The 27,759-nt window shown below is 44.5% G+C and overlaps 1 protein-coding gene across 2 annotated transcripts in view; it reads left to right on the forward strand.

The window, feature by feature from the left end:
* Positions 1-27,759, forward strand: part of Srgap1 (SLIT-ROBO Rho GTPase activating protein 1) — a 284,359-nt gene that overhangs the window by 106,167 nt on the left and 150,433 nt on the right. For both annotated transcript variants that reach the window (XM_057757527.1, XM_057757524.1), the window contains exons 2-3: positions 20,582-20,777; positions 26,700-26,862. In XM_057757527.1, the coding sequence (XP_057613510.1) occupies positions 20,582-20,777; positions 26,700-26,862 (359 nt within the window). The remainder of the gene's footprint in view (positions 1-20,581; positions 20,778-26,699; positions 26,863-27,759) is intronic.

Consider the following 27,759-nt stretch of genomic DNA (forward strand, 5'->3'; position numbering starts at 1 on the left):
AAATTGGGTTTTTTCCTAGTCAACAGGTTTGTGAGAATAGCTTCAAGGTTATTTTCCTGTTTTCGTTGTTTCACAAAGAAAATCGTACGACTGGAGACAGAAGAAGTTGCTGAGGGAATAGACCGGATCTTGGCATTAATTTTTCCCTGCAGGGGTTTGGCACAGATGCTGTTGGAATTGAGAAAATAGGAAACTAAAGGTTGTAGAAGCCTCTGTTTCATGTGGGAGAAAATAACAAAGCAAACAGAAAGCCATAGGCTGAATTTAGCCCGCCTGGCCTCATAACCCAGTTCTACATGCTCATCCAGCGACCATGGGAAAGGTCTTAGCCTTGCTTTGCCTCAGTTTACTGATCTGTGAAACAAGATAATAATAAAAGTACTCACCTCCCTCGCAAGATTGGCATGGGAATTTAAGTAGGAGAAGTTAAATACGTCTTTGTAAGATAGGATAGTGCCTGGCCTGGTTTGTACTCACTGAGATTTAGCTTACGGTGAAACACTATGGCTGTAGTTATTACTTTGAATGAAAATGTAAATTTCCCAAGCTTTCTGATTCATAAACCATTTATTTATCCATATGCCTCCTTAACACACTCACACCTTTTTATGGTTCTACCATGATGATATTTTATTATGCCTGTTTGAAGGAAGAAGGGACTTGAGTTCTTAAGAGAATCAGTCCTTGCCCAGACTAACTTAGGTATTTAGTGACAATTCCACCCTGTGGTGGATTTTGAGGCTTGAGTCCCTACTCACATGGAGGTTTCCTGTGGTCGGAGGCTGCTCTTTTATTCCCGGCTGCCCAGACCCAAAATAATCACACAAAAACTGTATTATTTGCAATATTGTTTGGCCAATAGCTTAAGTGTATTTCTAGCTAGCTTTTACATCTTAAATTAACCCATTTTATATTTTACCATGAGGCTTGTGGTTTACTGACAAGGTTCTGGCATGTCTGTCTCCTGTGGCAGCTAGATGGCTTCTCCGACTCTGCCTTCTTTCTCCCAGCATTCAGTTTAGTTCCCCTCCAGCTCTATTCTGCCCTGCCACAGCCAAAGCAGCTTCTTTATTCATTAACCAATAAAACGAACACAAAATCAGAAGGACCTCCCACACCAGTCTCCTCTTTAAACTGCACTCCTGAAATAGCTCACCAGTGACTACTTGTGGGCATGTTTACTTTAACTTGACCCCCAGCAGACTTGAAATAGTAACAGTTCATAGCCAAGGGGGAATGCTGTATTAAAGTGATAATGTCCTCATCTATCTTACTGTGTTTATGTATACAATATTCTGTCTGTGTGTATGTCTGCAGGCCAGAAGAGGGAGCCAGACCTCATTACAGATGGTTGTGAGCCACCATGTGGTTGCTGGGAATTGAACTCAGGACCTTTGGAAGAGCAGGCAATGCTCTTAACCACTGAGCCATCTCTCCAGCCCTATCTTACTGTGTTTGAGGCTCAACTGTACCTCTGTCCAGCATGTGGCCCTTAGTCAGTCACCTATGCCCTGCTATATAAGGAGAGTCACATTGCTTCACTCCTAAATCAAGGAACCAGCTCAGTTGAGGCCTTGACACTGTTTTTAGATCCAGAGTATGTCATCTTACTAACTTTCAGCCAGTTTAGGGATAAAATAATTGTTTTTGGAGCCATGCAAAAATGGACCAAAAGGGACCTCTGTCTGTTAATGTTCTGTGGCCTTTGACAATTGTTGAAGCATTCCTCATCTTCGATGTAGGGCTGTTGACCTGTATGTTGGGAACTGTTGAAGACTGAGAGTGAAGTCCTCAGGAGGGGTCCAGGGATGCTGCTGCTGGGGTTTGGGAGTGTTGCCAGGATAACACACAGGAGTCAGGTCTTCCACACCTGAGCGATGGTACGTGAGGAGGTTAGTCGTGAGGAGGTTAGTCGGTGCTAGAAGCTCTGAGCAATGGGATCTAGAAATTTGCACATTAGAAAAACATTTGCTTGGAAATTTTTTAAACGTTTAATTTATTTAGATGATGTTCACGCATGCTTTTTGGTTTTTGTGTTGCTTCATTTTGTTTGACGGAGAGTATCACAGTGACCCCTTGGCTAGCCTAGAGCTTACTGTGCAGGCCAAAGTGATCTTCAACTCTTGAATCAAACCTCTTGTCTCTGCCTCTGGAATGATAGGATTATGGGCTCATGCTACCATGCCCAGGCAGAAAAATATCTGAAAACAAATAGGGCTGAGGTAGAGCACCCGCCTAACATGTGCAAGGTCCTGGGTTTAACCCCCAGTACAAAACAGAAAGGGAAAAGGGGATTAAAATCTCTAGGAAGAGAAAAACCGAGTGGTATTTTTTTCACTGTTATTTTCTGTTTCCAATGTATGTGTCTGCTTTTTATGTTTGCCCCTTTTATTTAGCAATACAAGATTATTCCTAAGAGAGTCATTTGTGTTTATTGAATCACAGAAGGTAATTGGACCATGTGAACAGATGTGTCTTTTCAGATGAGTGTGTTCAAATGAATGGTGGAAAAGACAAAAGTTCATCTTAACAGGTGTGACCACCATTCCAGAATGAAACTGTGTTCGAGAACTCACAGAAGCATGGGTCCGAGGGAGCTGGATGAAGCTGCCTGAGGACTGAGGGGCATAATAATGTAATATTAATAGCCATGTGTCCCCTCCTGAGCGTTTGCCGGGGACACTCTGCCTTCGCACTTTTCATATGCATCACACAGTTTAATCCTCATAGCAACTTAATGAGATTGTTTTCAATTACATTTTAATTAGTTATTATTTGAATTACTCAAGGTGGGACTCCGAATTTAAAGTTGTGCTTTCAGAGGAGAACCACAGTTATGGTAACAGAAATCTTCACTTGTGATCATCTGGGGAGGTTAAAAATCTTCACAGAATTGAGAGCACATTCGTGACGAGTCAGGCTTTCTCAGCTGTGAGCTGCCACGTAAATCTAAAGTACTCCCCATGTCCGGATTTTATTTCCAGGGCTTTTTTTAATTAGGTGACTTGGGAGTGGGAGAAAGAATAGGGATAATTCTGATTGGGTATCTTTGTGCTCATTTGACTTGAGGTAGAGAGCATGAGAAGAATGTGTGCAGGCATTAATCAAGGAGAGGTTTGTCGAGTGACAATATTCGGTGTTAGGGGTGTGCAGTCAGCCTCTCCGTCGTGAGAGATGAGGGTGACCGCTGTCTTCTTGATGGGCTTCCATTCTCAAAGTTTCATATGTATATACTCATAACTTCCCTATACAGCTTCCAGAATTTTCATGTCTGGCCAGTACTTTCACATTTTCTTCTCAAGGGTTGTCATATGTCCTAGTCTTTTCTTGGTTGGCTAGCTTTGTTACACACACACACGCACACACACACACACACACACACGATATTATATGTGTCATATAAAAATATATATTTACATACAAAATATAAACTTACATATAATATATACGAATATATATTTAAATTGTGTGTGCATATATTGCGTGCACACACTATGGCATGCATGTGGAGGTCAGAGGACAACTTGGGAGAGTTGTTCTCTCCTTCTATCGCGTGGGTCCCAGGGATTGAACTCAAATCATCAGACCTGGTGACAGACCTCCTTTATCCCCTGAGCCTCGGAGGAGGGCAGGGCCCTAGCTTGTTCATCTTTACCCAAAGCAGGCAGCATGAGTCCTGTTGAGCTAGTGGATGGGCGTTTGTTTTAGTGCAAGAGCCTTTTCTATGCTTGGAGCTGCCTGGTGGGGTAGGGTTGGTTGCTCTGAGCTGTGGAGAATTCCAAGCAGGCATATAGATACAGGGAAATCTGATAGGACTGACCGATGTCTGAGAGTTGTCAGTGTGAGGTGCTGTGATTCTTCTGTTTCTCACTTCTGTCCATGGAGGGGGGACGGAACAGTTAATCAGAACCACACAGATGTTCTCGGGGCTCCGTTAGCGATGGTGGTTGACCAGTTTGTACCAGTACGGGGAGCAGGACTAGCATCAAGTACACACTCAAAGCAGTAGTTATAGGAAGAGGCCGTCAAGCCACATCAGGGAGAGCAAATGCCTGAGCAGAGGCTTCTGCAGTGTCTTCAGTGCAGGGGAGTCAGTGGGGAAGTTTTAGACAAGATAAGTCCCTCTAAGTTACAAATAAGTTTACTTAAAAGTCAGAAAGTAACCGGGCGGTGGTGGCGCACGCCTTTAATCCCAGCACTCGGGAGGCAGAGGCAGGTGGATCTCTGTGAGTTCGAGACCAGCCTGGTCTACAAGAGCTAGTTCCAGGACAGGCTCCAAAACCACAGAGAAACCCTGTCTCGAAAAACCCAAAAAAAAAAAAAAAAAAAAAAAAAGTCAGAAAGTAGAAGACTACCTAAATTCCAGACTCCTGGATTCTCATTAAAAATAAAAGCAACAACAAAAAACCCAAAACAAATAAATAAACAAAAAACCTCTGACCTGACATAACTGCATGAAGCCTTCACATGGCAGATATCACCTGGAGCTTGGTGGCTAGATGACGAGACATGTGTCCCCTGCCCACACTGGACCACAGTCGTTACTGTCCGTCATGATTTCATGTCTGTCTGTTTCTCTCATCTGCAAGGCATCTGGCGTCCAAAGAGGGCTGAGTTCGTGAGCTTGGCTTGCTCACAAGTGGTCTCAAACACTAGTAGCTGTTAGTTCCATCCCACAGGGGATCGCTAAACCGTGTGAATTACTTCATTGGCTCTGGGCAGTGCTTTCCACCTTTGGGACCATCCCAGGGAGCCAACCGAGTAACCAAAGCAAAGAAGAAAAATGCATTCACCGTGTGCTGGTCTGCTGGCATCCCGAGAGTCTTGGTCTAGGGGATGGGGCTTGAAGTGCCCCGCAGACTGCGCGCTAGCCTCAGCTCATGGTGACTTGGCACCTGAGCTGTTGGAGGCATCCAGTGGGGGTGGGCAGCAGGCACCACACCATCCATTCAGACATCTTTCTGAATGCTGGCAGCCAAGAGAACATCAGCTGCGCCTGCGAGTAGTGTGGGTTCCTGCCAGAAACATCTCAACTTCAAAGGGGGAAAAATCCATACTGGGGGCTGATGTGCAAAGTGTTTGGTATTACTGAATTGGGCAGGTTTGCGGTGAAAGGAGAGGGCGTGAAGCATCCTGTTGGGTTCTACCTGGGTTTGATGGTCTTCCACTCTGCCTCTGCTGTGCCAAGACTGTTAAGAAGCCAGGGTAGCTGAATTTACAGCCGTGAAAGGAAGATGAATACAAAGAATTCCTGTTTGGTCCTAGAGACGCCTCAGATTTAGGACGCTGGCTTAGAAGACCATGGATGCAACCTAGGGCAAATTGAATTAAAATGAAAGTTGCAGGTTCCCGATCAGTTTTACTTGCAGACTAGGTTATTAAAGGGGCAAAAAGTGGGGCCAGGGGCATTTTATAACCGCCTTGCCTATATGATTGATCTTGACATTTTATTCCCACACTGGCCCAGGAATGAAGTCTGAAACCTGGAATTTGGTCAAAGCATGGGTAGACTGAAGCCCTCCAGAGGTACCTCAGGCAGCCAGGTCTGCTGTGGTGGCTTTGCCACACCTTTGTCACCTGTGTTTGCTTCCTTCTTTAACCCACCCCTTGCCTCCTAGCGTGACCTTTCTATGTTCTCCTGCTTTCCAGTCTTCTTTCCCATTGTGTTCTCATTGTCTTTCCCTCACGTCCGTCTGTCCTTCCTCCAGCCTGTGAGCACATCATCTCCTGTTTTGTCTTTTTACATCTTCCACCTCTTAACCACAACACAGGGACCTCAACAGAGGTGAATGCAGGGGAAGAGAGCAGTGAAGAGAGACTAAACACAGACATCGTACTTAGATAGTAGTCGTAGGTTTGAGGCAGAGGTGATGGGAGCTGCCTGGTACTCTGGGCTTACATCCGGGGTGTTCTCCCACCAGCAACAGAGGAGTGTTTCCCTGACTTCTCCAGCATGAACCGTCACATGTGTTTTTGATCTTAGCTCTTCTGACAGGTATAAGATGGAATCTCGGAGTCATTTTGATTTGCATTTCCCTGATAGCTAAGGATGTTGAACATCTCCTTAAGTGTTTTTCAGCCATTTGAGATTTTTCTGTTACGATTTTTTTTGTTTAGATCTATACCCCAGTTTTTAATTGGATTATTTGGTTCGTTGATTTCTAGTTTCTTGAGTTCTTTATATATTTTGGAAATCAGTCCTCTGTCGGATGTGGCATTAATAAAGATCTTTTTCCATTCTGCCGTCTGCCATTTTGCCCAATTGATGGTGTCCTTTGCCTTACAGAAGCTTTTCAATTGCATGAGGTCCTATTTATTAATTGTCAATCTTAGTGCCCGTGCTATTGGTGTTTTGTTCAGGAAGTTGTCTCCTGTGCCAATGTGCAGAAACCAAATTTTATGACTTTATAGTACTTATAAATCCTTTCATCCTGCATCTTCAGTATTCTGAGTCTTCATCATATTCACTCTCTTCTAAACAAGTATGAAACAGCTCTTGAATTCCCTTTTTCATGGGCTAGCCTCCTCTACTGCTTAACTTTGTCACTAAAGTAACCAAGTCCCTGAGGGGCACAGCCTAGAACAGAAAAGATTTATTCCAATTTGCAGTTAAAGATGTCAATCGTTGTGGTTAGAGGGTCTGGTGGGGTCTTGTGACCTATTTCCTCCAATTAGGCTCCTCTTTCTTCCTCTGGCCACATCCTAATAAGGACATCATATTATGACTCCACCAAGGGATGAATCTTTCTGCTTCCTCCACGGACTCATTACATTCATTGCTCAGTGAATGAAAGTTAGAGAACCCACAGCAGCGCGCGTCTCCTGTCTGCAGTCCAGCGACTAGTCCCAGGGCCCCAGAAGCAGGGCTTTCTCCTTTTGTCTCCAGGGCAGCGGTTAGTCCGAGCCCCCTCCCCACCAAGGCAGGGCTTGCCCCTTTTGTCTCTAGGGCCCAGAGCCTGGAGAGTGCTCAGTGATGTCACCTGAGCGACACAGGTATTTTTAGCATTGTCGTTCCATGTTGATAGACATTACTCAGTGACCATTACTAAACTGATTCTGTCTTCCCATTATTTGTGGAGAAGCTAGCCTTTCGTGAAGAGCCGTAAGTACACTTGTCATTGAGTTTTCTTATCTCTGAGGATGCATTTGCTGCTTTGGTACTTTGTGGAGGTTAAACAGCAAACAGAATATTCTTGAAATTTTAACAAAGAAAGGTGATGTTCAGTATTTGCCAAGGCCTATGAAATCTTCAACTCCAAGCAAAATTTTGTGACATGAAGGTTGACACAGAGTTGTATGCGTTTCTCTTAACTCTTCTCAGAAAGCCTGGTGCTGGCAAGCAGGACATCTTGACTGACAGAATGGGAGGAGAAATTCCTCAGTGTCTTAAGTTGGATACAGTATGCTGAAACATGGTTCTCACATCCGCTATCACAAGTGTACAGGCGTCCTCATTTAATACAGTAGTAAACCACTCTATACTGTCAACTCAAACCAGCAGCTGTTGCTACAGGGATTTCCTTAAATGTCAGCCAGCTCTGTCTTCAGTGGACTTCTCTGAACCTTACATGAGGAACCCTGCCTTGAGCATCCTGCACTTCACTGCTAATGCCAAAGCAACATTCTAGGAGCTGGAGTGTGCCCTTCAATCCTTCAAGCCGCTTTTCTTCTTCGTATTCACTAGTAGTGATTCCTTGAATACTTTGTTCAGTTTGAACTTTTCTTCCTTTTAAAAAAACGTGACATTGTTGGTCTCTCCAATTTCTCCTAAGACACGAGTCTGAACATTTTTAAGATGTAAAGTTCGTTCCAAAAGCTGTTGAACCAGTAGCAGTAACCATCTCTTCTGTACTGTCCTCAAACCCTGGAACTTAACGGCTACCACTGAAAAATCAAATTTTAGCCCATCCAGAACCAATTAACTTAGTGTCTCTACCACTGTTTTCTGTGCCAATGGCCAAAGGCTTCCAGTGAGTGCTGGCAATTTCAAAAGCTGGTGCAGTGGATGGGACATTAGAAATGTTCTTTTAGCTCAGCACAACACAGGCATCCTGTCATTCCTAGTTTTGCCTTTTCCCGTGTTAATAAAACATGGGGAAATAGGTCCTCGATCAAACTTCATGATTGTAATGATTTCTAATTCACTCGTCGGTGTTTTTTATCCTTTCTTCCAATCTTTTTCATTGTATCAGAAATGATGTTTTTAATTTTTTGTCTCCATTTGAAGAAATTACAGCAACCTACACAATCTCTTTAAGGGTCATCCTAGTTTAGACCCTTCTTCAGTTCAGCAAGTATAGCATCGAGGGCCAACTTCACACCTCCCCAGTTTCCACAGGATTAACCTAAAGCCACCCTTGGCGCTAGAGTGTGGAACCCTAGTGATGGTGATGCCAGTGCCAGCCTCCTCGTTTGCGTTCTTGGCAACACCGTCAACAAGTTCGCCTGCAGTGTTTTATATTTCTCCTTTCTCATTGACTTTGCAATGGTCGCGCCATCTTCTGTCGCCCTGGGACTTCCCCAGCTCTGCACAGGGTTCACTGCCCTTCCATCGTAAAAGAGTGACACTTAGGACCTTAAGGCTGGGCATCCCTGTCAGACTTTACAGCATAAGTGCAGAGCCGTGGTCTCATGACTACTGTGGATAGTAGGAACATTTCCAAGTAGAACTGAGCCCGTGAGTTTTGCCCTCTCCCACCACCATAAACCATTTCCTAGCTCCTGGGCTGCAGTCCATCCAGAGTCTTCTGGAAAATGCGAGCCTTTTGTGGGTCAGGGGCCAAGTTGCATCATTTCTGGGAGAAAATGCAGGGTTTCTCTTTGACTTTGGCTGACTGCCTGGAAAAGCCTTTAAAAAAAATCTTTCAAAGGTGTGTGTTGGATTATGAATACAGTATGTATGCATGCAGACGGGAATATATAAAACTATATGACCAAATAATGTCATCTGTGTGAGGCCTGTGTAGCCTCCAGCTTAGAAGCTTTACTTGGTTATGAGCCAGAGCTGTGGCTCTGAGTTGTTTGAGTGGGTGCTGAGGAATTACAAAGCAATTAGAATGTTTCTCATTTTGCTTTATCAGCTCCTTGATCCCGGAGCCCAGGCCATTCATGCAGGCTGGGAGGTTGTTAGAGACACTTTATTGAGTTGCAGTTAAATCAGCGTAAGAAATACAGCTGTGATACAATCTCAAGTCTCTAACCAGGGTCTCCAAAGAACTAAATGAAATTATTCATCTTTTATTTGTTCCTTTCCCAAGTTATGGTATTCTCTTATGGTAGAGGGAGACATTTTTTGCTGTTGTTTTATTTTAATGTATTTATTTTTCTGTGGAAGGGTGTCTTGCCTGCATGCATGTCTGTGTACCAGAAGGGAAAGTCAGATCCCCTGGAACTGGAGTTACAAGTGGTTGTAAGCCACCATGTGGGGTCTGGGAATTGAACCTGGGTCCTGTGGGAAAGCAGTCAGTGCTCTTAGACACTGAGCCATCTCTCTAGCCCTGTGGTAGACTTTCAGCATATATCTGTATTTGGGAGATACACATGAACGTCAGGATGGATGTCACTGGAGCATTTTCCCGTTGCTGACTAAATCCGAGGCTGTATAGAGGAAGTGACATTGAGCTGGGGACCAGGACAGTGAACAAGACTGGACAGAGTGGGGTAGTGGGTTACAGGGAAATGAAGAAGAAAAGGGAGTTTATGAATTTGCAGATATTGGTTACTAAGTGCATAACCATAACGAAACACTTTGACTTTTTCTCTTTATTAAGACCAGCACATCAGAGCGCCTACTGTGCGCTACTTGGAAACTTAGAAACATTCTCTGTATTTCAGGAGTTAAAGTAATTAGATCAAAATAGCAATAGTATAACTAGGATTTTAAACTCAGATAAATACAGTATCATAAGAAGTCACAACAGTCAAGAAAATGTTAGGAAATTCAGACATTTAGCTAGGCTTGAGAAAGTATCTATATTTTAGGGGGATCTTTTGATTTTCTTCAAATGCTGCTTGTGACGCTAGACACTTGGCACGTTAGCTCTTGTGTGATGTGTGAACTTTTTGATTAAGCATTGTACATTCTATTGTGAACATTCTAGAAAATAGTCTGGCGAGGACCATGTCTGAGTCACTCAAGTAAACTTGATTTCTGCGGTTATACGTGTAATTGTTGGACATCATGTTTTGTAATGTGGACTTTACATCGAGATGAACTTGAATGGAAATCCAAGCTCTGATACTTATTAATTATTTGACTTTAAACATGATACTTATCCTTCAGCTTTCTCACCTGCAGCAGAGGGTACCGCATGTAGGATGTTGCTAGAATGAGATGAGATAAGCTTATTAAGAACACATCACATCACACCCTAGGTCTTAGGATACAATAACTGTCTCCTTGGAGATGGAAATGGTACCTTGCCTGGGAGCTTGAGCTGGGTTCTAGTCGGCATTTTAAAACCCTAATTGCTGTAATAAGGAAAATAGTTTTCATGTGGAAAAGTTTCATTGTGCAATTAATTCAGTACAGAGGCCTTCAACTAGTTTTAAGGTTCTCTATCCCTAAAACCTCTGTAGAGAAAGCCATGGTGAACTTTCGCCCGTAGTCCACAAGACTCCATCTTGAGTTATCACCGGTGTTTAGAGGGTGCCATTGGGAAATGGGAACCTTGGTCTTCACTACAGATCAATGATTTCCACACACGTTCTCTTTTCTGGCCGTGAAAATCGATCTACTAATCAGGTCTTAAGTGCCCTTGCTTAATCATAAGGAAGTTAATGAAACTCTGCCGCTCTGTCATTCTAAGTAACAGCCCCACCGTGGATCACTGAGCCCTTCCGTTCCTTCAACTGCCCTTTGCTGTGAGGTGATTAAACGACTGTCTTTGATTGCCCGGATTTATTGCCTTTTTGCCGCTCCTGGGCAGCGTCTGAAAAATGCAAATTCACTTTTCGTGCATTTTCTGAAAATGTTAATAGGCCAAGATATATTTGGCTTTCAAAGGCTATTAAAAAACTAATGCTTAGTCATAGTGAGGCTAACATCACTTCACATCAAGGTAGATGTTGTGGACACGGAAAGCTGAAGACCACCTTCCCAGTCAGTAGTCATGAGAATAAACCACAGTGAGGGCTCAGCTCCTTGCTCTATGTAATCCAAAGAGGGTTCTCTCTTGTTCCTGTTTTTGTTGTTGTTCTTTTTTATTGAAAATAGATTTCTGTTTTCATACACTATATTCCAAATATGCTTTCCCCTTCCCCTATCCTTCCCAGCTCCTCCCCACCTCCACTTCCATCCAGTCCAGCCCCCTTTCTGTCTCTCCTTAGAAAACAAACAGGCTTCTAAGGAAAAATAGTAAAATAAAATAAAACAAAAACAAATCAGAATTAGAAAAGGAGCAAAGGAAAAAACACAAAAAACCCATGTAGATATGGATACACACACATCCACAGACACAGGAATTCTATTTAAAAAAAAAACCTAAAAGTCATAGCATATACACAAAGGATCTGTAAAATGATATATATACATATATATATGCACATATATGTATATGTATATACACACACGCATATATATGTTTTTATGTGTATATGTATGTGCCCGGACAGATCATTGTATACATATAGTATTATGTATTAGTGTATATATGTGTGCGTGTATATGTATGTGTAGGCCCTGATGTAATTTATGAGACAAATAACTTCCAGAAATGCTGTTTAGTTCGTTTTGTGTTCGCCATCTACTGTTGGGTAGTATGGCCACCATGGTACCTACCCTTAAGAGTGGTTTGCTTCCAAGTGAGACTTCCTTGAACAAAACTAATTTTTCATTTGCCAGTGGTTATCAATTGGAGATAGCTTCTGTGTTAGGGCTGGGGCATGTGCCCATGTCTCCTTCAGCTCTAGGGCCCCATCTGCTGCAGTCCCATTCAGGCCCTGTGTACTCCTCTGCTTTGTGCTCTCTGCCTCGGGCCCTGTGAGCTCACGTGTGGTATCCAGGAGGCCTTGACTCCTTGGTGTCCTCCATCCCCTCCGGCTCTTACACTCTGTCCACCTCTTCCACAGAGTCCACTGAGCCCTGAGGGAGGGATTTGATGGAAACATCCCTTTTATGCCTGGGTGTTCCAAGGTCTCTTACTCACTGTATATTGTATATTGTGGGTCTCTGTATTTGTTTCAATCTTCTGCAGGAGGAAGCTACTCTATGACAGCTGAGCGAGCCACGTACTATAAGTATAGCAGAATGTCACTTAGTCATTTTTTTTCTACGTTCATTTACAGTAGTATTTGTTCTTCCCCTTCCACCCTGGGCTATCTAGTATCAGATTCTTGGTCGCCCAAGAGGTATTGGATATGGGTTTTGTCTTATGGAGTGGGCCTTAAATCAGTCTCCGTAAGTTCATTCCTAGTACTGGAAGCTTCATTTGGTGATGTGGGGTATCCTGTTGGGCCTCTGTCTCCCCTGTTACTGGTGATTTCATTTACTTGCTTTCATACATATATATGAAGCTGGCTCACAAAGCACATGGTACATGGTAAGGAAGTATTTACCTACCTTAGACATCGCAGCCTTCCCCTCCTTGTGGAAGGAAACTGGCAAGCTTACGGCTATTTCACAGAGTTCTACAGCAACTATTACTCCTTCAATGCCACACTTCTAAGTAAGTTCTGTTCTTGCCTTATGTCTAAGCCTTGTCTACTGATGGGCACTGATAGGACTCGAGATCCACTCATCAGGAAGCTAGCCTCTAGTTTTCTGAAATCTTAGAGGAACACTATCTCTTAGGTGGTAATTACACGTTGGTAATTTTGATAGTTTTAACGGTTACATTTTATATTTCAATACTATTTTAAGAAAACACAAAAAAGTAAATAGATAAAACTAGTTTCATATTTATAAGACATGGTCTATATAGCTTATAATTTTAGCACTTATATATGAATTATTGGGGTCCTTTTCTTTTTGTTTTATTAAGATTTTGGAATCTATATCTGTAATCCCAGTACTTGCAGAGTAGATCCTGCAGATCAGGAGTTCAAGGCCAGACTCTTAGTGACTTTGGAGCCAGGCAGCCTGGGCTGCATGAGATGCTGTCTCTAAAACCAAAACCAAAGATTTGAGAATACGGCATCTTCCAGTTCTTCAGTGTGACTGATGGCCACATTATTGGCTGAGCAGGTCCTTGGATTATTCGACAATATAACTGAAAATCAATTTCTATTTTCTATAAGAAATTAAACAGAAATACAGTAATTATTAGTTCTATAGCAGAAGGCAGACGGAAATGAGGCACAAATAACTAAGTTAATGGGAGGCTCAGGGGGAAACACGAGCCCCATTCGTCCCTGCAAGAGTTCTGCTGTTTTGTTTTCTTGAAGGCTTTTTTAAAAAACATTACTGTATTTTATTGTTGCTGCTGATGATGATTTTTTCTTGTATTTTTTTATATATTATTTTATTCTGTTGTTGGTTGTTCTTGCAGGTGGCAGTTCATTTTAGCCACTAACTCATCATTGGAAGGAGGCTATAAGCTTGCAAATGAAACTATTTTGTGAGGTACAGGACACTTAGCATTTCTTGTGTTTGTTTATCTATGCCATTTTCTGGGATGCAGATCTGATTCTGTCTTCCTTGCTCAGAGTTCTGTAGTTTCTTCTCAGTGGAGCTTCTAAAAGTTGCCAGGTGTGTGTTTTCATTTTTCTCAAACGAATTTGACAAAAATTAGAGTCACTAGGGAAGAGGGACCTGAGTGGAGGAATCATCCCATTATACTGCTCCATGGACATGTCTATGTGGAATTTTCTTGATTAATGATTCATGTGGGCCCAGCTCCTTCTGTGCAGTGCCACCGTGGGCAGGGCGTTCTGGCCTGGGGGTCCTGGGTTGTCTAAGAAAAGAAGCTGAGGGGCTGGAGAGATGGCTCAGTGGTTAAGAGCGTTGCCTGCTCTTCCAAAAGTTCTGAGTTCAATTCCCAGCAACCACATGGTGGCTCACAACCATCTGTGTAATGAGGTCTGGTGCCCTCTTCTGGCCTGCAGACATACACACAGACAGAATATTGTATATATAATAAATAAATATTAAAAAAAAAAAAGAAAAAAAAGAAAAGAAGCTGAGCAAGCCAGTAGCTAGCATCCCTGTGATTCTCTGGTCCAGATCCTGTCTGCAGACCTTGAGTTTCTGCTCTGGCTTCCATCAATGATGAACTTCTATACCCTCTAAGTTGCTTTTGGTCAGCGTTTGATCATAGCAACAGAAATCTGACTAGGATGTCAGATGAAACGATTTTCCTGAAAACTTACTGCGAATCTCCCACTCTGTGTCCAACTAGACTAACAAAATCTAAAAATCCATCCTGAGCCGGGGTCCTCTCGTCAACCTGGTTTGGGAAAATGGCCTGTGAAATATTAATAAAGCCTTACTCCTTAGACTCCTCGTATAGCCTGTTCTAGCCTGGTGCATGACTACATCTGTGTGCAGTGAAGGGTTCAGCTGCAGCGGTTGAGGTGCAGAGTGGCGCCCTCTGTCCCCCTCCACCCTCACCCTGGAACCCATCTCCCCTCTAGTGATGAGTCTGACCCAGGACTGTCTCCTTAGTTGTCCCCTTTGTCCCGCAGTACCCCTCCACATTTCTCGGTGTTCCCATGGTTCCTACTTTCAAGACTGTGAGGGGCAACAGCCCTGGCCACCTGTGTTGCCCATGCCTCTTTACTAAGATGGGGCTGTGACTTTCACTGTGCTATTTAGAGCCTCCACAGAGAGTGGTACGGGGAAATGATCAATAAACATTTTTCTTTGTCTTTTCGTGTGTACGTACGTGTGTGTGCATGATTATGTGTGTGGATTCATGTGTTTGTGTGAGCATGTATGTATGCATTCCCTGTGTGTGTATGTGTGTACATGTGTGTGTGCATGTGGCTCGTGTGTGTGTGTGTTTGTGTGTGTGTGTGTAGGACATAGGGCAATTTGAGGACATGGTTCTCTCCTTCTGTCATGTGGCCCTGGAGATTAAACTCAGGTCTTCAGTTTTGGTGACAAGCTTCTTCACTCACTGAGCTGTCTCACTGACCCAGTGTTTTCCTAATGGTAGTCTGCCAGGACTAGAGACAGCCTGCCTGTCTATTTCCTAGTTTACAGATGTGGCATGCTTTACACTTATGTCATCATGTTCAATTCTGACCATAACCTTGTGGGGGGGCAAGGACATTTTACATGAGGAATCTTTGGGGGGTGTGAATGACCTGCCTCACCCACATGATTTGTGACCTGTGACACTAACTCTACCTTGCATCCATCCTGCAATTACTTAATTTCTGCCCAGATTATAGCAGAAGCATGAATCCTTTGGATTTCTACTGCAGAGAAATGACTGGGCATTGATGGTATACACCCTTAATCCCAGCACTCACAGGTTTGAAAATAGATTTCTGTTTTCATACACTATATTCCAAATATGCTTTCCCCTTCCCCTACCCTTCCCAGCTCCTCCCCACCTCTGCTTCCATCCTCAAACTCTGTGGGTTTGAGGCCAACCCCAACTGGTCTACAGAGCGAGTTCCAGGACAGCCAGAGCGACATAGAGAAACCTTGTTCTGGAAAGCCAAAGAGAGAAAATGGCTTTTGCTTGTTCAACTCATTGTTCTTATAGAGTTTTCTTTTCTGCTCTAAATTTTCAGCTTAAGAAGCCGATCTCACCAGCCTTACAACTGGTGTTTAGCTGAGCAGTCCTCACTAGGCTGTCTAAACAGTCACATGAGCAGTGAGCACATGAGTAACCAGTGGGACTGGCTGGAGTCTGACTGGGTTTTTAGTCTCTTGAAGACAAGAGGCTGGTGCATCATCCCGACATTCCCTTATTTTCTTGGGTGAAGGCACTAACCCATTCTAACAGGACATAGACTCCTAGTGAGAGGGAAACCTGACCACAGAAGAAAAATGAAGGAACAAAGGTGGCCCATGGTGCTCTCACAACTATTACTGTATTGTCATCTGCCAGGTGACCATAGCATCCCCTGGTCCTTCTGTCTACACCAGAGCCCTTGTCACTTAGTAACCTATAGAGCATGTCACACCTACTATTTGCCACAGGTTTATTTTAAGAGTTAGGACTTCCCATTGCCAAAGCAATAGTAAGACGTACCTCCGTTTCCTTTATTTCTGGTAATATAATTTAATTTGGTGTTAGCGGACTTTCATAACCTAGATGAACCATTTCTCCTACTTTTCCTTTCCCCTTAGATCAGGTGCAGTGGTTACAAAGCCTTGTGCATTGTGCTTATTAAACTATTGATGTTTCTCCGTTTTGTTTGATGCTTAGTTAGGAAACAAATGAATAACAGTCATTTTTTAAAAACATGTGGTGGTGTAAATAGAGACCGTGAGTTCAAAGCCAGCCTGGTCTACTTAGTGAGTTTCAGGCCATCCAGGGCTGTATACTGAGACTCTTGACTCAGAACAAAACAAACAACAGCCAAAGCCTGGAGGAGCTAGAGAGACAGCTTGGTGGTTAAGAACACATACTACTTATCCAGAGGACCTGAGTTCAGTTCCCAACACCTGCTTGGGTGACTCACAGTCACCTGTAACTCTTGCTCCAAGGGTCCAACAGTTCTGGCTTCCAGATAAACCCAATTGTGCATACTTACACACACACATACACAAACACACACATACACACATGGTGGGGGAGACATAGTTAAAAATAAATGTAAAATAACAGTAGTTGAGACTGTATGATTATTATTATTATTATTAATGATGCAGCAATTATGATTATTTAATAGCTACTGGCCTAGACTTTTAAATATTGAGCAGCAGAACCTGTCGAGAGACACCACATTTTTACATTTTCTATGGCATTTTGTGGTAGTGTGGGGGTCCTGGTCATATATCCTTACAGATTCTTGGCTAGGTAAAGCATTTGGATCCCATCAGAACTGATAACAGTGAACATAGAGATGGTATCTGCTGAGCCCATTCACTGTCGGGCTTGGGTAAATTCACAACGGAAACGGAAGAATTAAGGGAAGGGTCACTTTACGCAGACATCGTTTTAAATCCTGTCTGATTTGACAAGAAGTACAAAACCAAAAGCTACAAAGAAACCCTGTCTCGAAAAATCCAAAGAAGAAGAAGAAGAAGAAGAAGAAGAAGAAGAAGAAGAAGAAGAAGAAGAAGAAGAAGAAGAAGAAGAAGAAGAAGAAGAAGAAGAAGAAGAAGAAGAAGCACAAAAAAGTACAAAAGGATAGCATCCTCACTGATGCCACCATCACTTAAAATGGATCAGCAACAGAGATCCTCAGACTGTGGTGCCGCTGTGTTTTCCAAATGGAACAGCTGGCTCTGGGGTGTACGCTGCGTTTGCTGTTTACTAACGCGGAGGCTTTAGTGTATGCTGAGTTACACAACTCGCTGATGAATCAAGCACTCTGGTAGATCCTTTTCATCAGCCCCAGAAGAACTCTTCCCCCAACCGCAGCCACTTCCCAGCCCCCAAGCAAAACTCATCCACCTTCTGTCTCGTAAGGAGTCTATCTGGACACTTGATGTAAATGAAGCTACAGGCTGTAGGGTCTCATGAGAGTCGTTCTGGGCAGTAAGCTTTCAGATCGGTTGTTCTCTTTTTGAGACAATGTCTGCTATAATCCAGACTGGCTTCAAACTTGTAACTGAGGATGACCTTGATCTTCTGATCCTCCTACCTCTGCTTCCCAAGCACTGGGATGACAGGTGTGTGCTGCAACTACTGGTGCATGCACGCAGTGCTGCACAGACCCAGGGCTTCGTGCATGGTAGGCAAGCTCTCTACCAACTGAGCAGCACTGAGTTTACGTTTTTTGAAGGTTCACCATAGCATAAACTGTATAGGCAGAGTTTTCCCATCCTGGGAGCCGCTTTCAAATTACCGCACAGAGGCTTGTATTAATTGTAAATGCTTGGCCAATAGCTCAGGCTTGTTACTAACAAGCTCCTGCATTCCAAATTAACTCATATTCCTTATTTATGCTCTGCCCTGTGGTGGTACCTTGATTAGTACGGTACATTTGTCTTCTCCACGGCTATTCTCGACTCTCTGACCCTGCCCATCTTTCTCTCTGCATCCTCAGTTTGATCATTCCACCTATTTTTTTTTGGGGGGGGGGTGGGTGGCTACTGATAAAATATCAGCTTTTATTAGCCAATGAGAGTAACACATAGTCATGGTGTACAAAAGGATTTGGTCCACCGCGAAGCTGTGTCTCCAGAGCCTAGGACTCTGCCTAGCTTAAGATGCAGGCTCAATAATGATGTGCTATGCTACATTAAAATGAACCTTGAGTCTGAAGGTAATAATCGCATCGAGACTGGCCCACGAAAGCTGCTGGGAGAGGCCTTCATGGACTGCCCAGGAATCTGGGCTTAGGGAAGGACTTGCAGTCCTTGGTACAGAACCAAAGGCTCATGGTTTTTCCGGGAGTTTTAATTATTTATACCCAGTTGAAGAAAGCCCATATAATTGCTGAGCAACTTTGATAAGCTTTGTAGCAGAGCCACTTGTATTTCCTATTGGATACCAAGGGAGAGGAAGTGGCTCATGGGGAGGACCTCATGTGATTGATTCATTTTCTCTTAACGCAGCAGGATTTGCTAAAAATCACTTTGTCTCAAAAGATTTACTGGAATTCCTGAATGAAAAAACACCCTCATCCTTGATTTTTTTTTCTCTTCTTCTCCTTCATGAAACAAAAATAGCTCCATCTTTTTAGGAGAAAACATTTGGCAGCCGTGCTGATTATAATACTATATTGGAAACCGCTTACTTTGATTGACGGCAAAGCAGATACCCTTCCTTGTGGTTAAAAGCCTGTTGATGTGTTCTCTCCGGCAACCACCACACTCCTGAGGGGTTAGGAGGAGGATCCCTCAGCCCAGAGAGAACGTGAGGTGTCCCTCGTTTCCTTTGCCGAGGCCACCTCCCTACTCCCCCACACCTCCACCCCTCATACCTACACACACACACACACACACACACACCCGCAGCGGTGCCTAGACCATAGCAGAGCTCAGGGCAGAGCATAGGCCTCTCGCTGGGAGATGCGACAACCACTCAGCTGTGGATGGATAGAAAGATGGAGGAAGTTTTCCAGTAGTCAGACTCACAGAGCAGAGACGGGGTCCCAGGACATCGCCTTACCAACTGTGAAGGCAATGCTGATGCGAGTACTGAAGAAGTAAATGTTATAATTCAGTATTAGGAAAGTCAGCAAACTTCTTGACTTACCTCCTACACTCACACCATAACCATCCGGCTACTAGTGAGTTTAACTAGCAGGAGCAAATCCCTGCATATCCCAGCATATCCATCATCAGCTGTGACTAGAAGGGATCCTACGAAGAATTAAAGAAGGTACTCTTGGAACAGGATTCCTCTGTCTCCACTGAACTAGGTTGCTGCCCTCTTTTCAGGCATAGGTGTGGACAGTGGGGAAGGAGGGGCACAGAGGTTCTCCACAGGTAATACTATTCTTGTCTTCGGAAGTTAACCACAGGTCTTAGAACAAAAGTCAGCCAGTGGTGTGCTTAGTGTGCCCTGTTTTCCAGAGTACAGCTTTCCCTGTAGTGGCTACTAACAACTAAGACTGTATCCATTGTGTTTGCTCTGTGCTTTCCCCGAATCCGTAGATACACATATTTCAACTTCCTAAAGTATTACCATGGCCAGTGGACTCTCAGAATGGCTGTTGTGTAAAGGTGTTGGTTTGAACAATGTGATCAAACCAAGGCTGAGAGAGCAGCCTTGCTGTTCCGAGTGGAATAAGTTGAACCCGAAGGTTGCCTGTTCTGAATGGATTGCTTGGATATAGAAAGAAGTTATTTTTAGGTCCGGCATGCCTATAAAACCCGAAGCGAAGTGTTTTACAAATGAGGAATGTGTGCCCGAAATAAAAACTACCAGATGTCAGTCTCTGAGTATGCCAACTGACACGTGTGTCAGCTCCAGTGTCCGGAAGAGACGGTGCCCATTTCTTTTCGACTCAGGCTCCAAAGGGGTAGTTAATATAAAATGCCTCTGACGAGTTTAGAGTCCGCTCTGACGGCAACAGCACCCCAGGATTCGGATTGTCTGCAAGCTGTAACTCCTTTCCCTCCTGACTCAGTGTGTGTTGTGCTCTAACACGTGTGAGACATATTTCTGTTCAAATTTGCTGTATTTTTCCCTAGGTCTTAGCTCATTTTTTTTCTTTAAAAAATAGACCAACAGATATTTTTAAAATTAAACAACCAAAGGCCAGCGAGGTGGCTCAATGGTAGAGGTACTTGCCACCAAACTAATGATCTGTGTTTGATTCCTTAGGCATACATGGCAGGGAGGTGGATTTTCTTCTGGTTCCCACATCCACTCTGTCTTGCGCATATGCCCACATGTGTGCAGTATACATTATTATAATGCATGAACAGAGGCGATATACAGGACTCCAGTAGAGGCCGTAACAAGGCCACCTGTGTGATTGATAGGAGTCTCTCTTCGTGCCTCGCCTGCCGGCTTACCCTGGTCACGTTCATGATGTCATCAGGTGGATTCTTGTCTCTCCTCAGAGATCCGAGCTCAGCTGGTGGAGCAACAGAAATGCCTCGAGCAACAGACGGAGATGCGGGTTCAGCTGCTCCAGGACCTGCAAGACTTCTTCCGGAAGAAAGCTGAAATCGAGACAGAATATTCCCGGAACCTGGAGAAGTTGGCAGAAAGGTTCATGGCCAAAACGAGAAGCACCAAGGACCACCAGCAGTTCAAGTAAGAACTCTCTCCAGCTGTAGGTGTTGCTCTGGGGACTGAGCGCTTGCCGGGTGTGCATGAGTTCATAGGTTCAATACCTGGGGTGGGGGATAAGAGAGGGAGGGACAGATGGACGAAGAGAGACCTGATTCAGAGTCAACTTCCAAGGTGATCAGGTACCCCACTTCTCAGTTCTGGCCATTTCCTCCTTTGTCTAAGAAGTCATTGGTGATCGTGTCCCCATAACTCTACCAGCCTTTCTCCCTTCCCACTCATGCTGCAGAGACATAAACTTATATTTTGAAATCACTGTTTACAAAATTCCCAGCTACAGAGAAGAAGCTGCTCTCAGCCGTAGGCAGACCTTTGAAAGGATGAGTTTGCAGGCGCTGCTTCAAGCAAAGGCCTCAGGAGTTGTGCAGTGAGTTGTTTGTTTTTCTTGCCATTTCTTGAGACCAGGTCTCACTCTGTAGCCCAGGCAAGCCTAGAACCTGTGAAAGTCCTGCCTGCTAAGTGTCAGGATTATAGACCTGCACCACGCTCTGGTGATTCTGTAAGAACATAAGCAACAACTTTTGTTTGGGCTTAGTGTTCCTGGGGAGCATGCCCCACCTCCACCCAACATGTTTGTAGTCATTTAAAAAAAATGCAGGTTATTTGGTTCATGAAATTTACTTTATAACTTAAACCCCAGAGTCAGGGAGACAGGTAGGTGATTGTAAACAAGTGGCCAACAGGGACCAGCGCAGGGTTCCACTGACAGACTGTGCTAACATGTCCTGTAATGGAAGATGAGAAGGGAAAGTCCTGGAAGAGTAGGGTATGTGCGTGCACACGCATGTACATACGCCAGCGCATGTATGTATAGCAGTGCACAGACATTAGCATGTACTTCTGTGAAGGCCAGAGAACAGCGCAGGGGTATTACCTGCCCATTTCTGCCTCCTTGGTGTTGGGCTCTGTGGCTCAAACTCACACATCCTTGAGCTTGCGAGGCAAACACTACCTGAACCGTCTTCTCCCAGGAAGAGTGATACACTAGTCTGCATAATGACTAGCTGGCTGGAAGGGGGACTGAAGAACGGAAGCTCATCAGTAAAGGACTGCAGGGAAGGGCTCTAAGCCAGGTTGGCAAGGTTCTTTGGGAGTACACCGTAATTGGATGGGCAGTGCGGCCACAGGCATTAATTGGAACACATCACAAATTCTCACACATCTTTGTGGGCTTTCCCTGTGGACATAAGAATCTTTGGGGCAGTTTAAGTGGAACTGCCCACACCTGCATTTAAGTGACAGGTGAGGTTGTGGGCTACGGGAAGCTATCAGAGAAGGAAGAACACCAAGGGTCTCTCATGGCGTGTGGCCTTCTGATCTAGCCACCCTGGATGGAGGGAGAGGGGAACGCCCAGCTGGGGAGGTAGTAAAAAAGCTGCATGGGCTTTTGTTTCAGAAAGCACGGTGGGCCACGGAATGTGGAAAACACCTGTGCCGTAAAACCCCAGAAATGAAGGTTAAAATGTAATTGATATCTTATAAATGTACACTTGGATCCATAGGATTTAGGGGATATTTCCATGGTCAAAAAAGAAAAAGAACGAAAGATGGGGGGAGGAGGAGGAGAGAGAGAGAGAGAGAGAGAGAGAGAGAGAGAGAGAGAAAGGAGAAGGAGGAGGAGGAAGAGGAGGAGGAGGAGAAGAAAGAAAGAAAGAAAGAAAGAAAGAAAGAAAGAAAGAAAGAAAGAAAGAAAGAAAGAAAGAAAGAAAGAAGTGAAGGTCTAGTTATTGTCAAAGGTACCCATGCCTTAATCCTACAGAAAACAAACTGTGAAAAGGTAAAGCCAAGATAAAGATTTGGAGCAGAAAGCTTCACTGTCTGCCCCTCCTCACTGTCCTCTACTTCGAGAGGATAGCCCACCCCAGTGACAGAGGAAGACCATCCCCCACCCCGATCTGCTCAGCCTGGCTGTGGGGGTGCTGCTGAGAACTGGGGCTCTTTCTTCTCAGTGATCTGAAGTTCCATTTCCTACCCTTCCATGACTTTGGAGCCTGGATTAAAAGGAGAGTAACCAGTTTGGCAAGATGGCTGCTTACTTATAGCGGGTAGAAGCCAAGCCAGATGGTCTGGGTTCAGTTCACCAGAACTCACTGGTGGCAAGAGGATGGACTACTGAAAGTTGTCCTCTGACCCCCATGGGCCTGTGCTCCACCAAATAAATAAATGAAATAAATATTTGTACATGAATCTTCAAATTGCCTTTGGCTTGAGCATTATTGGTTATTGATCGTAGAGCTGGAGAGGAGATGGGTCAGAAACATAAAAGCTGCCTTCATTAGCCATCAGCCAGACCTGGGTTGGAATAGACTACTGCGTGACCATGGCGGTACATACGTTCCCAAGCTTTGGTTTCTGTAGCTCATGACTGATGAGTGGCAGTAACAGACAGGGCAGAGCCCTCACTGTGACTGGTGGCTGGCTCGGGATGTGTGTACAGTGCTCCTTCTCTTCTCTCCAGACACTGAGTCTTTAAGCACAGTCATGCACATACCAGTTGAAACTAGACCTCAGAGCCTGGCTTTACTTAGTTTGGGATCACTATCACTAATGTCACTAGTCTGTAGCCTTGAGTTGCTACAGCAAATGCCACCAGCAAGGCTCAGATCAGCCTCCCACACAAGGACTCGCTCTGACCCTCACTTTGGTCCTCACCAAATCCTTGGTGAGCTTTAGTTCTCGTGTTGACAGTCAGGACACAGCAAGTGACTGTGGGAAGGATTAAGTAGAGTTACTGTCAGATCTCGATCCGAGTGGCCTCTGAGACAGAAATAGCTAACATTGTATGCACAGCACTTACCTTGTGCCCAAGGCATGATAGCAAGCATTTAAACGTAGATAGTAGCCCACGTCATCTTCACAATAACCCCATGAGACCTGCTCTGCTATTTTACCAGTTGTACAAAGTAAATGAAGTACAGAGACATTAACAGTTATCCCAGTCACACAGACAGGGTGTGTGAGCAGTGGTGAGAGCCCAGAGTGATTACGACTCACAAGTTTTCATTAACATTTATGCAAATTTGAGATAGGGTCTCCCTGAGTTGTCCAGGCCAGCCTTGAATTTGTCATCCTCCTGCCTCAGCCTTCCGTGTTGCTGAGATTGCCCGCCTGTCTCCCCAAACCTGGCTTGAAGTCCCCAGTCTCAGTAAATGATAGCTTCTATTTTTATTCTATTATTATCATCGATATTATGATTGGCACTAATAACAAGACAATGATAATGCGTTTTTTATTCAATCCATGAAATACTGTTTCATGCTTCCATCCGGGTGTGTACCGAGGATATAAAGACATATGAAGTATTCTTAGGAAATTATTAGTTGCTTCAGGATAAAGGATGAGCACAGTTCAAACGAACCAAGTGGTGCTTGCTTTTGGGGCTGACGAGACAGAGGAGCTCAATATAAAGACTCCACTTACCTGCCATGAACTCACCATTCCTTCTTGATGGTTCTAAGAGGAGAAACATCCCAGGTCAGAGCTAGCATCCCAGTGTGCATGGGGATTTCTTCCTGAACCCATTTCTGCCTCTGTTCTTGCTTTCTTTGTCTTGTAAACAGAGGTTGTAACTCAATGTAGTTGTTTGGGGGACAGTGGAGATTTTCTTTGTTTTTAAGGTGAGATTTCATTATAAGGCATCCTTGAACTTGCTTTGTAGCCTAGCATGGCCTTAAACTCTTGATCCTCCTGCCTCAGCTTTCTAGATTCAATGCAATATTAAATGCAGATTCTAAGAGACCTAATGGTAGAATGATGTGGCTTTCTTTTTTCCTTCTGACGTAATGTTCAGTCATACATGTTCATGAATAATGGAACATTACATCTTGCTAGAAGGATAACTCAGGGAGTAGAGCGCTTGCCATGATCCCAGAACCTGTGTAGAAGCCAGACATGTTAGCACACGTGCATCTGCCATCCCTGCACTCCTGGGAGAATCCTTAGAACTTTAAAGGCCAGTACACTTGGGAAGGTGAGGGCACACATCGGAGGTTGGCTTGGACCTCTGTGTTTCTGCCATGGCACGTGCATCCCCCTTCCCTGCCCCCCATCCCTTCCTTTTCATATCACATGCAACTTTAAAAGAAAAATTAATAAAACTCCTCATCAGATAGCATGGCACTTCTGTGCCTGAGTCAGGAGTAACACTGCCATTTTGCCATTCTGTGGTTAGTTTTTGCAGTCAATAACAAATTGTACTTCTGAATTTTTTTAACTTCCTCTTTATTCTCTGTCTTCCTCATCATACATCTTGATCCCACTTATTTTCCATCCCTCCATACCTGCCCTCTGCCCTTGCAACCCGACCTCCAAAATAAAACAAAATTTAAGAGGAAAAAGAAGGCAAGCATCTTGTCATGGAAACCGTAGTGTGACAGAGTGAGTCAGATACACCCTTTTGTTCATGTATCTTCACTTGCAAGTGTTCATTACGAAGCCACTGATCTGCTTCAAGGTCTTTGTTTCTGCCACACTATTGAAGCTGGGCCCTCACTGGGACTCCTCTTGGTTATCTTCATCTTGCCCTGGGTCATGGAGATCCTGCAGCTTTGGGACTGTAGAACGGGCCCCTTAATCTGCTCCCATAGATCTTAGGTGGGTGGATTTGGGGTGGGCCAGCTCATATCCTGGTTCTGGGCCTGGATAATTGCGGGGTTGGTTGGCCCACCAGTTCTTCCCCCTGCCTTCACTGTCTCACCCCCCGGGTGAGGTCTCCAGCATTGATTGCCCCAGCTAGTTCACCCCTAGCCTTGATGAACAAGGAGTGGGACTAGTTCCCCTGCTTTTGCACCCTCAGGGTCAACCCTTCCACACCTGGACCCTCAGGGCCAGCTCTACTGTGCTGTCCAGGTGGGTGGCAGAGGTCACTCTCCTGAGTGCTGCAGCTGATGAGGGGCAGAAGCAGCTCTCCCATCCGCCATGGGTAGTGGTGGGTGGCATCTTTCCTCTGCCCACACCACTGTCTGGCAGATGAGGGGAGGGTCAGTCTCCCACTCATGTTTTAAAGGTTGCTCACCTGTACCCCTGTCAACAGGGCCAGCTCCACTGTGCTGGCCAGGCAGGGTACAGGGCCCACTTTCCCGAGTGCTGCAGCTGCTTGGGGGAAGGTCAGCTCCCTCGTCCACCATACGTGGCAGGGGCAAGAGGGGAGAGGACATCTAATTTATATTAAGGAATGATATGTTGGTTCTTACTGTGTTGGGGTGGAGTTTTTCTTTGAATATATATGATATATATGTCTAATTTTGTATGCTTTGCAGCTCACTTAGTTTTGTTATCTAAAATAAACCAGGAACATTTATGAATCTGAGCTGGCTCAGTTAAGTTTCAACAAGACATGCGATACGTCATGAGCCAGCAAACTTTCAGGTTCTGTTCATGAGCCTTCGGATTCCCCAGGAATGCTTTCTGGAGGCTGGAGGTTATACATCCAGGGATTAATAAATAACCCTCAAGTTCGTGTTCCATGGAAAACATGCTCAGCCAAATTTCTTTTCCAGCAGTAGGCCGAACACTCAAAGGAGACTTTGTGAGCTGGGGCAGACCAGTCTGTGTGTGAGACAGTAGCCAATAGATCCTAATGTAAACATGAATGCTTTCTTTAGTGGGCTGTGAAACCTGGGGCTGCCCAAGCACTGTCTAGGCCTGGCTCCTGGGGCCCTGGTCAGGAGCACGAGGTTGTACCCAGGTTTTTGCTCCAAGTTTTCTTTCCTGGTAAGTTGCAGGGTTCCTGCAGGCTGTGGCATGTCCTGATCTAAGAATGCTCAGAGCAGACAGAAGGATCCCAGCACCTATCTGCTGGGGCTCCTCCACCTGCATGGGTGACCTCTTTTGATTGAGCCAGGCCACTTTGAAATGATGGCAATTCTGTCTTCCTTTACCCCTCAGGAAAGATCAGAACCTGTTGTCTCCGGTGAACTGCTGGTATTTGCTCCTGAACCAAGTGAGGAGAGAAAGCAAAGACCACGCCACCCTGAGCGACATCTATCTGAACAATGTCATTATGCGGTTCATGCAGATAAGCGAGGATTCCACCCGGATGTTTAAAAAGGTAGACTTGGATAACCAACTTACCTGCAGCCTCTTAGGGGGAAGGTGCCTGGAAAGAGTGAATGGCGTGGATATTCTAAAGACACAGATTAGACAGTTAAACCTGAGGGTGTGTGTTTATGCTATGTGTCTGTGCATGGTGCGTGTGTATGATATGTGTACATGTGTGTGCATATGTATAATGCATACAATATTATCTGCTGGATATGCTTATTTATACCAGTAAATTAATGAATATTTAAAACCTGAGCAACATGGACAGAAGTATTTTGGTGGTGGGTGCCTGCAGGAGAATGGAGAGACGGCTCAGCAGCTAAGAGTTCACACTGCTCTTGCAGAGGACGTGCATTTGGTTCCCAGTATCCAGGTTGGGCAGCTCAGATCCAGGGAGACTGGATACTTCTGCCCTGCCTGGGCACATGCATTCAGATACCCATACCCATAAACACGCATGCACACTTAATCAAAGTAGTAAAAATCTTATTTATCTCTGTCCTTAGAACTGACCTCCATGCGTGGAAAAGAGCCACACTTAGGGAGGAGGGCCTTGGGTTCTGCTTCAGCTCACACGTGACCAGATAAAGCATATCACATGTGTGTCCTCGCAGGGAGGCATTACTGCTTTGTCTTCGTGCTCTCCGCCGCAGAGGCTATGAGAGTGAAGTGAAAAAAGCCCAGAAAGTTCAGTTTCTATTGTGTTAAAGAGTTTGCTCCCTCCTGACTCCGTTTACAGAAAACCAAGAAACAAAGGGGAGGGGGAAAACCTGGGCTTTGAAACCTTCGTGTCATCATTAGCTTCAGTCAGCTCTCAGCAAATATTTTTGTTGTTTGGACATTTTTGTTGAGAACAATAACAAAATTGGAGCATTTCCTGTGCAAAGGGCACACGCAGCTCCTT

The sequence above is a fragment of the Chionomys nivalis genome, chromosome 25, assembly GCF_950005125.1.
Source record: "Chionomys nivalis chromosome 25, mChiNiv1.1, whole genome shotgun sequence".
Lineage (NCBI taxonomy): Eukaryota > Metazoa > Chordata > Mammalia > Rodentia > Cricetidae > Chionomys > Chionomys nivalis.